Source organism: Rhagoletis zephyria, unplaced genomic scaffold (genome assembly GCF_001687245.7).
Source record: "Rhagoletis zephyria isolate East Lansing unplaced genomic scaffold, Rhagoletis_zephyria_1.1 Rzeph_scaffold_01203, whole genome shotgun sequence".
NCBI classification, from domain to species: domain Eukaryota; kingdom Metazoa; phylum Arthropoda; class Insecta; order Diptera; family Tephritidae; genus Rhagoletis; species Rhagoletis zephyria.
Window position 1 is genome coordinate 58,277 of NW_016158287.1, and position 12,213 is coordinate 70,489.

General features: G+C 36.0%; 2 protein-coding genes across 4 annotated transcripts in view; one reads left to right on the top strand and one right to left on the bottom strand.

Moving 5' to 3' along the window:
* Positions 1-12,213, bottom strand: part of eIF4G1 (eukaryotic translation initiation factor 4G1) — a 129,084-nt gene that overhangs the window by 41,173 nt on the left and 75,698 nt on the right. The window lies entirely within an intron of this gene.
* Positions 9,137-12,167, top strand: LOC108363152 (uncharacterized). 2 transcript variants are annotated; one of them, XM_017616435.1, is made up of 2 exons: positions 9,137-11,476; positions 11,513-12,167. In XM_017616435.1, the coding sequence occupies exons 1-2, from the start codon at positions 10,819-10,821 to the stop codon at positions 12,124-12,126; spliced, it is 1,272 nt and encodes a 423-aa protein (XP_017471924.1). In that variant the 5' UTR covers positions 9,137-10,818; the 3' UTR covers positions 12,127-12,167. The 2 variants fall into 2 exon arrangements, with proteins under 2 accessions (XP_017471924.1, XP_017471923.1); XM_017616434.1 differs by having other exon boundaries at positions 9,137-11,472; positions 11,509-12,167.

Sequence of the window (12,213 nt, forward strand, 5' to 3'; positions counted from 1 at the left end):
ATATTTTTACAGTATAAGTCCCGAACAACATACTTATACACGCACTTTTATTTCACAGCCAATAATTATAAAATCTTCATAGAAGCCGTAGAAATTTAGTTATTTTGTAAAACAAATATTTTTATAAACAAATAAATATTATAAATAGTAATGAGAACAACATAGACTAACTGGCACAACACGGGAATATCAGTGTGCATGCCGTGCACAAAGATTTCTAATACCAGCCTCGCACATGTTCTTTCGCTTTTGACATATTTCCATATTTTGGCGTTTCTTCAACCTTGTTTATCACCATGTCCTATTGTACACGTTCCTTGTGGGCATACATATGTACGCACATGAATATGAGTAAATGCACATGTGACATTACCGGCGTCTACACCGTCTCTTGTATTGGTGTGTTTGAGTGTACACGTGAACGTAGTGAACTACAAGCGTTGCCACTTAGATAATGTGCCGTAATTTTTCGGTATTGTTTGGTAAATCTGTTTTAACTTATTGATGAAACAACTGTGCAATATAAGGGAAACTTCGAGTTCACCTTCGCATTGTTAGTCTTGATCATGTGCGTTTATAAAAAAGCTAACATACTATATAATGAAAATAAAATAACATTAATAAGTATTTAAAAAACATTAATATTAACTGTCAAATATTATTTAAGATATAAGTTAAAGTGTTAATAATGTAAGAGCTGCATATACATACATACATAAAACCAGTATCTACCAAAGCAATAAATCGCATATGATAACCGGCAGTGTGTGTATTTGAGTATGTACCCTGCAGGGAAAGATGCAGTTGCTTTTCAAATGAACTAGTTTGTCTTCCATCATTTTTATTTAGGAGAAATTGGTTGTTTATTGTCCGGATATTCGTCTGCACTAACCATTAGTAATGCCAGTATCGTTCCCATAATAATTTTGCTAATTTTTTCCACAAAGGCTAACAGATCTTAAAACCTTCTTAAATGATCCTAGATGTATTAACCTTGAAACAGCATCCTTCTAGTAACATCACACATTTGTAGGATACTTTTCTCGAGATGTTTACCCCACAAAATTGGTTACAAAAAATTCGTTACATTTTCGTATAATAAAGTACAAGTTTGAAGTAGATAGGACTTACCGTTACCGTATAAAATAAATTAATTACCAGGACAATTGATCAAAAAAGAACTGTCCCATATAATACAGTACGGATGGTCACCGTATGTATAACGCACATTATTTAACCCAAATACGTCCACATTAAAGTGAAACGTTCGTTTTGCACTTTACGGATGCTAATTAATACACACCAAAAAAATTTAATTTGCACGTTGCCTGCAATGGGATTTGAACCCTGACCATCCGAAATCTTGAAATTAACAAATTGTGTGGCTACAGCCAGACATGGAAATGTGCTTTAAACTGTTGAGTTTAAATCAACACCACAGCACGCGATTAGTGCTCCGATATATATATGCATTCAACATACCTGCACATTAGCGATACCTGGCTTATCGTGCAACTATTATCAATTATCAAAGAAAGTATTACGTTTATCTGCACTGGCTCTACACTTACCCTAATTTTAATAGCTTTTATTTATTTTGCTCATCCTGCAGAACAACGAAAACGGCAATAATTTTTTGTAGTTATATAAATAATTAGATACCATTCGGAAAAAATTTTGCTTACAGTCATTTCTACGTGGTAAGTGCTCCTCCCTTATTTGGTTTCATAGGGATTCGGATACTTTCCCCCATTGAAGTAGTAAAGAAAATTCGCTTCAGTGCTCTTTTCGGTTAAGGGCACAAGTTTTTCGTGTAAAGAAGGATGGGCAGCTAAGAAAAATATACTCTACGTGATTATTTAAATTGCGTAGTAATACAAATTATTTGATTTTACTTTGCGTTATTTCCATCAGTGCACGACAGTCGGTTATACGTAACCGGAACGACTCAAATTCATATCTGGCCAAGGACTGCCACTTCAACATCATTCCCCAAAAACTTTGGGGTATTTTCGATGTTACAACAACAACAGCAATACCAGTATAATCCTACCAGTTGACACATCATTTCATACCAGTTAATGAACTATACGATTTCTACCAATTGATTTACTAGAACTTTTACTGGCTGGTTTGACTTTTCACTGCAGGGTATTTGTGCATGTACTTATATACCATCCCATACATATGAATGCACACAACAAGCCGTGCCACTGGGCGATGATACATATGTATGACTCAGTTAGCAAATACTACGCTATCACCATTCATAATGGCAAACATTTCATGCTGTCACGCTAATAGCGCTCTTACACGATATGTATTTTCAAATGTAAATGCTACTTTTCTAAAACATTCTAATAATACATACGAGTGGATAGAAAAAAGTAGCATTTACATATGCAAATACACATCGTGTAAGAGCGCTGTAACCGATGATGTGCATAAGTACCATTGTACAGGCTTAACTGCAAGTATGGGAAGCGCCATTTTGTTTGTTTACATTTGGAAACAGCTGAGATCACCTGATTTCTAATTCTCTCATTCTCCACACAGAGTTCCATTCAAGATTAGAGATAAGAACTTTGAAATGTTAAGTAAGAATAATGTGTTTTTATTCTTTTCAGTTGATAAGAAATATTAAACCATGCCAAGTCTTGCATTTCCAATAATAATGATAAATGTGCATGTTCCAGGCAATGATTTAAAATATTTGCTAAGCTTATCGTTTTGCGCTAAAATACAACAATGTGTGTGAAAATCGTTGTTATTCTTTCTCTTTTGAACATCATATTCGTCGTGCCAGCGGGTTGAAAAATTGGGTTAATTTGCAATTACTTTTGTCAAAATATTATTGGGTGGTTCACAAGGTGTCGTACTTGTCGTATTGTTGTATGTTTTAAAGTTTTTAACGGCTAAATAAATGTTTAGAGGACTTGAAATCACTACCAACTATTTTTTAATTGTGTGTAATTTCATAATAAAACTTTTATGTTAGCTTGCGAATTCCCCAAATATTGTTTTAGCCGTTTGAAGTTTATGACATACAACAGTACGACAGTATACAACACCTTGTGAACTCCCTATATAAATCCGATATTTTTCAATATATTTCTTTCCAGAGCGATATTTAAATGCACAGGTGGAGTGCTCTAAGCAACTGCAGCCAGTCTTCTTCTTCATTAAGATGAATTGCTGGCCAAATGCTCTTCCTTAGTTTTAATGCGCATTTTCGAACTCGGGAAATCTCATATTAGTAGAATTCCGTGATGACGAAATTCATGGGATTTTTATTGAAGGTATACATACCGTTCTTCAACGTAACCGTAAACACTGAAGATGCACATGTAACCAGACGCACATTTGCGGGTATACACACTGGTGCTGTGTTTTCATGTGAAGGATGACATGATACGTAACTCATTTTGCTTCCGAGAATCTAACTTAAACTCGTTTTCTGAGTTGGCAGCACTGTCAAATAAAGTTCGACTGAACAGCTGAAAAGCAAAATAGTGAGCTGCCACTAGATACGCACAAAACGCACCGATTTAATTTCAATGGATTTCCTGCAATCACATTACAAAATCTTACTTAAAGAAAGCGTTTTGAAGAAAACGCATTTTAATTGGTAATTTTTGACATTAAATAATGAAGAAGACATTAAAATTCCAAAACATTTGCTTATTTTGTTAAATAAAAAAGTTCTCCAAAATTTACTCAATAAATCTCCCAATATGTATTTCACTGCTGTGGAAATATTGGGGGATGTTATAAAAATGCACCTTTTCACAGCGCTCTCACGAGAGAAAGAGTTTCGTATTATGTTATTTTTGTTCATGTTATTTGCACAAATGAAAGTGTTTATCAAGAAAAAGTCGTAGTTGTTGGTTTAGCGGCACTACTAAGGCCCGCCTCAGTCGGGATATCCTTTAACAACAACAACAACGAGAATTAGTTGTAGTAGTACATTGCTCTTTCCATATTAATATTATTAAACAATTAAGGTTCGGTGAATTTTTCAAGCAGGTTGGAGGGTTACTTGCTGCAATTGTTAAAGTATTAAGATGAAGAAGTATTAAAATAGTATATTGGATTTCTTTATATATACATTTATTCAATATCACCATAATTTATTGTTTTTAAAATAAAAATGTATACCTTAATAGGATTTTTTATTTCAAAGAATTTATATGGAAAAAGGTGACCAAAGCACTTGTACTAACGAGGACTAACCAGCAGCTGTAGTCCACTTCATTACAAGCCGAAGCGGCTGTCCTAGCGAACGAGCGTGGCCGATCACGGATATCGCCGTATCAGGGATCTCAATTCCGAGATTCGGCACATAAAGACTTTCACCGGTAGATAAGACGCCAGAGGACCTGCTACTGCCATATTTTACGTATCACCTGGCCCCAGCGAAGCAACCGCCACTGTGAGAAAATGGACCTAGTAGCGTTGCATATGTCAAAAGGCGTGAGAGTGCCGTTTTAGAACAACCACCTACTCCCTCCTGTCCAACCTCGTCGGAGTGGCACACTTCCTGGGTTTTCCGTTGGTTGAGCTTGACGACAACGACTGAGGGACAAACCGATCTAGGCAGCGCTTAGTAAGACGCTACAACAACAATATGCGCGAACCGCTCGGTGAAAATCAAAAATTTTTAATTTTGTTCATGAACATTAGAGTGGTTTATAAAAACACTCTTTTTGGAAATTCATAAACGCCACATCAGAATATTGTTATTTGTTATAAAAAAAGAGACACGTATTTTTTTTATAAAAAAAAAAGTTTTTTTAGAGGTCGCGCTGGTCGGTTTTTTATAAAAACGCTGATTGACTAAATTTTTTTGATATGTTCAAATGCAGCAAAAAATGTGGTATTACTCTGGTATTATTTGGGATATTCCCTTAATTACACACCTGTCTTGGACAATTAGAATGGGTCTAGTTCCCGAAAATGTGCTCTCGAAAAGACACTAGTAAAATTAAAACATGGGTTGGAACTTGTTACCAGGGGGTTCCTGGGGTTGCTAATTAGGAATCTGAAGTCAGTTTTTCAAAATTCAAAATGGCGGATCCAAAATGGCGATCAATTTTTTTTTTTTTTTTAATTATTGGATTTGCTCGCCACCCGGCACTCGAGAGTTTTTGGGGTCGCCGATTACGAATCTGAAGTCAATTGTTTTATAATTCAAAATGGTTGATCCAACATGGCGATCAAATTAAAAAAAAAAATACTAAATTTAAAACGTTGATACTGAACGATTTACGCATTGTCATGGGTTGAAACTTGTTACCAGGAGTTCTGGGGTTGCTGATTACGAATCTGATGTCAGATTTTCAAAATGTAAGTATTTTTCTAATTGAATTACAGAGAGTTGGAATTGAAAAGTTTTAAATTTTCCTTTTAATGTGACTACAACCTAACAAATTGTGAAACATCGGAAACCACCGATATATCGATGTTTTTCTGGCGATGTATTTTAGCATCGATGTTAATTTTTCTGGTGCATCGAAACATCGATGTATCGATGTTACCTCCCAAAATTTCCATCCCTATACATATTAAGAAATTGTGGGTTATATACTACCGGAAAAAATTAAGTTTTTTTTCCTTTGTATGTGCTATTTAGTACTTCTGAATACTCGTTCCCACGACGCACATAGGGATATGTCATTAATCTGAGGGGCCAAAACCACATTTCGTAAAACTGGCCCGAATTGAAAAAATATATATTTATTTTTACTAGGCCAATACACTAATGCATTATTTTCAATAATAATTTATTTTCATAATTCAAATACCAAGTTTTTACAGCCAATGTAAACTCGACAATTCGAGTATTGCTTCTGAAAATTTGCAACTTCTCAGTGCAGATGCATTTCGAATAAAACATTTTACGGTTTTTAGAAAAGCTTTTGAAAATAAAGTCTTAGATTCTTATGAAGCAAGTAAGAGGATACCATATTTATATATTTTAAATCTTAATTAGCCATTAATGTGTTATTTATTCAATTTTTAAAAAGTAATATTGTGAGTAGGGATGTGCCGAGTATCCAGTAGATATCCGGAATCCGGCGTATCCGGCGGTTTTTCTGTTATCCGACTTCCGGATTTCGATCATAGAAGATGCAAATTATAAATCTAGTTCAAAAAAAATAAGAAATAAAAAAATGTAATTGCCCAAAATTAGTTTTTTGTATTGAAACATTTTGGTCCAACATTTTCACCAACAGTGCGCGTTCATGATTTTCAGTGACGCATTTATCGTGTAATATTACGGTTTGGTGGTTGTCAGAAGGCATATTTCTATCGCCGTCTTAAATAACCTAGCAAAAGGGTGCATGCATACAAAGATACGTAATAGTTTCAAATAGCCCCAATTTGCTCTAAGAGTATGAGATTGATTTCATATATCTCCATAGCATGTTCGAGTGCTCTACCATGAACACTTCCAGAGATATGCAGTATGAAAAATTCGATTTGTATGGGAGGTGCCACGCCCTCTTTTCCAATAACCACAATTTTTCTCCATGAGTATGCGATTGTTTTCCTTTATCTTCATACCAAGTTCAAGTACTCTACCATGAACACTTCCAGAGATATGCAGTATGAAAAATTCAGTTTGTCTGGTAGGTGCCACGCCCCCTTTTCCAATTACCACAATTTTTCTCCATGAGTATGCGAATGGTTTCATATATCTCCATACCATGTTCGACTACTCTTCCATGAACACGGACTTCTTCTATGAAATAGTTAATTATAATTTGGTAAGGAATGATAGAAAATTTAAAAGAGGGGGAGGGATCGCGATATACTGTCGGTCCAACCTAAAAATCAAGTCTTTGGCGGAGTCGGCTAACTCTGAAACAGAGTTTTTAATATCAGAAGTTTCTGATGGTGTAAGTAAGGTATTGGTCTCTTGTGTGTATAACCCCCATAAGTCGTGCGTATTGGATTTGTTTTTTGGTGAGTTATCTGTGTTCTTACTTGATTATGAGCGGTATGTAATTTGTGGTGATTTCAATGTTAATTTGCTTGTTAATGACTCTTATACCAATAAACTACTGGACAATGTTTGGGTAGGAGGACTTGTTATAGTCAATAATTCTGTCCCTACCAGATATGCTAATAATGCACAGCCTAGTCTCTTAGATGTCTTTATTACGTCTGACCTTAAACATGTCCTCAAATTTGACCAACTATTTTTTATATCTGACCACGACTTAATATTTTGTTCACTAGATGTAGCTTTTAGTCGTCCTGTTGTTGATGTCACTTTTACGTATAGAGATTTTAAGTCCTTAAATGTTAATGAACTTTTTCGTGATCTGTCTAGTGTTTGTTGGGAAGATTGTTGGTATTGCGAAACCATTGATAAAAAACTTGAATTCTTAAATAGAACCCTAACTGTACTTTTTGACAATCATGTCCCCATTCGATCAGTTCGTGCAAGCAATCAGTCGTGCCCTTGGTATACAAAAACAGTTTGCTTGGCAATAAAGAAGCGTAATAAACTGCATGCTAAGTGGAGGAAAACTCTAACCGAAAGCCGTTGGTCTCAATACAAAACTGCACGAAATGCAGCTACGGCTACCATTAGGCAGGCCAAGAGCTGGTATTGTAGGAATAAACTTGACGCAACACTTCCCTCCAGAGACTTATGGCGCAACCTTAAAAGCTTGAATGTTCATGGTAATGATAAACCTAAGTGTGATTTGGACCCTGATGTGCTGAATAATTTTTTTACTAGTGCAAGCAGATGCGTGAGTTTCTCTTCAACTGAATGTAGTCTGACTGACTGTGATTTGGTAAATATATTTCAATTTGTAGGTGTGAGTGAAGGAGAGGTTTGGCGGGCTGTAAGGGGTATAAAGTCAAATGCGGTGGGGGAAGATGGAATTTCGCTTAAGTTTATAAAAATTGTACTGGCATCTATATTGGGTACTATCACTCATACTATAAATTACTGTTTTGCCAGTTCGTGCTTCCCTTCCATTTGGAAGAAAGCCATCATACTTCCTGTGGCTAAAAAGACTAATGCTAATAGTCCCTGTGATTATCGACCAGTTAGCATATTGCCTGCTCTTTCAAAGGTATGTGAATCGTTAATGGCGACACAAATTTCGGCATTTATACAAGAAAGAAGATTGCTGTCATCGTTTCAGCCAGGTTTCAGGCCACAGCATAGTTGTTCCACTGCAATGACGAAGATTCTTGATGACATAAGGATACAACTTGACAATGGTGATCTAAACCTTCTATGCCTTCTGGACTTTTCAAAAGCATTTGACTTAGTTAATCATGGCCTTTTGTGTAAAAAACTTAGGCATTTATTTGGTTTTACAGATAGTGCTGTAAGGTTAATGTCTAGCTACCTTGAAGGAAGATCCCAAAGAGTTAGAGGTAGGGATACTTTCTCTATGTCAAAAGTAATTGCTTCTGGTGTTCCGCAAGGATCTGTTCTTGGACCGTTGTTGTTTAGTCTTTTTGTTAATGATGTGTTCTCTGTGTGCCGTTATATAAATGTACATGCATATGCTGATGATATTAAGCTATACCTGTCCAGTCGTGTTGGTCTTATTGAAGATTTGTGTTTTAGAATTAAAAGTGATTTGTCTGCGGTGTCAGAATGGGCTCGTGATAATTGTTTGTCTTTAAATGCTACAAAATCCTATGTTCTCCCCAATAGTAATAGTGTGATTCACTCTGAAGATATCCCCGAGTTATTAATTGGTAGCAAAGTTCTCGCTGTTACCGATAAAATTAAAAATCTGGGATTCATTCTTAACACTAAGTTGANCAATAGTAATAGTGTGATTCACTCTGAAGATATCCCCGAGTTATTAATTGGTAGCAAAGTTCTCGCTGTTACCGATAAAATTAAAAATCTGGGATTCATTCTTAACACTAAGTTGAATTGTCGTGACCATGTAAATAAAGTTGTTAGTAATATGTATGCTGTGTTACGTCGTCTAAAGATCTCTGCCTCATTTACACCACAAGATACCAGGCGCAANACTAAGTTGAATTGTCGTGACCATGTAAATAAAGTTGTTAGTAATATGTATGCTGTGTTACGTCGTCTTAAGATCTCTGCCTCATTTACACCACAAGATACCAGGCGCAAACTGGCTAAGCAACTCATAGTGCCCCTCATTACGTACTCTGAGACTGTATACAGTAAACTCGACTCTATCTCCTCCTACAAAATCAGTGTTGCGTTCAATAACGTTACTAGATATGCTTATGGACTAAACAAATCTGATTATATCTCCCTGTGGAAGAATAAAATCCTGGGGTGCAGTATCGAGAACTATCTTGCTGCGAGGAACTGTATATTTTTATATAGATTGCTTGCGTTGCAATCTCCAAATTATTTGTATGAAAAGTTGCGACTGACCAAGTCTAGTCGACATCATAGCCTTCTTATCCCAAGATACACCCTTTTAACATCTTCTAGAATGTTTTTCATTAACGCTGCGAGGCTTTGGAACTCCCTGCCGGAATCTACCAAGTCTGCACTAAATTTAAGGAACTACAAAGCAGTAATATACAATTACTACAATGATTTGTAATGCTATGGAAGTGGTTGCAATATCTTTTAATTCTCTACTTCTTTTTATTTTTTCTCCCACTATCTTTTCTAACAATCTCTACCCTGCCTATGTATACTATTAGTGTCTAATGTAATTTAAGATTAATTTTGTTGTATGTATTTATTATTCTAATTCTACTTAGCTTAGTTTTTTAAATATGTATGTATATGTAATAATATTTTGTTACTATTTCGTCGGATGCACTATAAAAGACATGGTCTTAGATGTGTAATACATTGCCTATTAATAAATAAAATAAAATTTCTATTTTCAACATAAATGCCTCTCCTTGCACTAAACACTATTCCTGAGTGGAGCCAGTGTAAACAAATTTGAAAATACTTTGCGACTATACTTTCACCAAATTAAAGAATCTTCTTATCTGAGTATAAGAGGTATCTGTGAATATTTCCATTTCTAAATCGCTGCCTTGTTTCTTGTACGGTCGCTGCCTTGTTTACCCATCGTTTGGCTATCCACATCACTCAAAAACTGGACTCAGCATCAGAGCCGTTGGCAATTTCCTCAAAGCATTGTCAAATATCCTGGTGAACTTCCAATAGAAGCTTTCACTAGAGTTCGGCGTTTTTCATATAATTAACGATTAGTTTATCCATGCTAATTGACTTGTATTTTCAAATTAGTTTATCATCAACCCAGTTTTTAACTTAGTTTAGCTTAGTTAGATTTTCATCACATTTTTTAATAAAAATACATCAACCACACGTTTTCTCTTAGCGGCTATCATTGTTTTTTACCTTTTGTCCTTGACGTTTCTCCTCTATTTAACAAAAAAGTCGATAAATCAGGGTTGCAGACGGAAAAGTAATCTTTTGCATAGAGGATTATTTTATAAGCTGGATTTGAGGAGAAAATTTTAGTATTCTTAATTACCTATTGAATAGTTTAGCTCGAAAAAGCAGATAATCTGATCATAAATACATATGTATGTCGCTAATCAAAAATAAAAACATTATACAACAATATTGTGAAATTTATAAAGGGCAGTAGTCTACCGGATATCCGATCGGATATCCCAATCCGGCGCAAATTCTTTACATGGTATCCGGAATCCGGTTATCCGGCAAAATCTGTATCCGACACATCCCTAATTGTGAGACTAAACCCTCTTAACTCATCGGTGACCGTCAAGGTGTTCGGACGTGTATACGCTGTGTTTGCGATATTTGTGCTAAATTCGGTTGTATTTTGCTTTAAAATGCCCTGTGTTTGCGGTCAGAAAGTTGACCGCGGGCTGCCTAAGATACGGTGTGATAATTGCAATGAATATTTCCACCTTTCGTGTGTTAAATTATCGCAAGATGATGTTGATTTTTTGCAAAAAACCAATCACTCATTTTATTGTGAAATCTGTACAAAACGGCGCCGCAATTCTTTTCGTTCGCTGTCTCCACCTCTTGTACCAACAAAATCAGTAACGGATTCAGTAAATTCTCTTGCTGCTGCTGTTAATCAACCAAAGCAACAGTCGCAGAATGCGAACTCAACTAGTGTATTACCAAGGTCAGAGAACGTAAAGCATAAACAACAATCGCAGAGTTTGAATATGATGAGTGCAATACAAAAACAAAACTTCGATCACCCGAAAGCTACTGTATTGGAGTCAATGCTCAAGTCTGTGCTTGATGAAGTCGTTGGTCTTAAAGCAGAGAATTTGCGAATGTTCTCTTTGCTGCAAACATTGTACGATGATAAGAACATCTTGTTAAAGAAAGTTGATGATCTCCAAGCTGAGCTGGGCACTTTGATGAGTATAATACGCAAAAAAAACTGCACTCTTGCTGTGGACGCTGCTGATATTGAAAACATCCCTCCGGCTGCTTCTGTTATCTCTACTGTTGCTGGTACCATTGCCGTTGACGCCGCTGTTGAAGTTGTGAGTGAAACCGCCGCTGACGCTGCTGCTGCCGTTGATAACATTCTCTCTACTGCTACTTCTACTAGCAATGCTGCTCTGCCCACAACTAATATGCTCTATTCAGATGTCGTTGGTAAAATTACTGCTGCTAATACTAACGCTGAGACTGTGACTGTTATGGCACCTGCACTCAACCGTTCTCAGCCTACATTTTCTATCGCATCGAAGGCTCAGTTGCCTGCAGTTGGTGTTAGCGCAAAAAATATGAATACTGTACAACAAAATAAATTACCCAAGCGTCGTATTCTAGTTGTTGGAAATAATAATAATAATGATAATGTCGAACTTGATGTTGTTATCAAAAAGAAGTGGGTGCATGTATCGGCTTTTAAGCCAACTGTGTCTGCTGATAGTATCATTGCATATGTATCAAAAAATTCTGGCGTCGATAGCAAACATCTTGCGTGTTTCAAACTTATAAAGAAAGGTTCATCTCTCGATAACATTCGCAGTGTAAATTTTAAATTTGGAGTTTTGCCGTCATCTTATGAGAAGATTATGAATCCTAATGTTTGGCCTTCGGGAATTAGTTTCGCCCATTTCAAATTTTTCAAAGGGAAGGAAGGATCCACTGAACCGACCAAATAGCTCTGCAGAATATAAATTGCAAATCTCGTAATCTTAAAATTTATTTCCAAAATATGTCTGGAATGCGTACTAAAACGAAGGAAGTGT

Coding starts and splice junctions, on each gene's coding strand:
- LOC108363152 (XM_017616435.1), top strand. CDS start 10,819: ATGCCCTGTGTTTGCGGTCAGAAAGTTGACCGCGGGCTGCCTAAGATA. Junction 11,477..11,512: donor TGTTGCTGGTACCATTGCCG/TTGACGCCGCTG, acceptor GTGAAACCGCCG/CTGACGCTGCTGCTGCCGTT.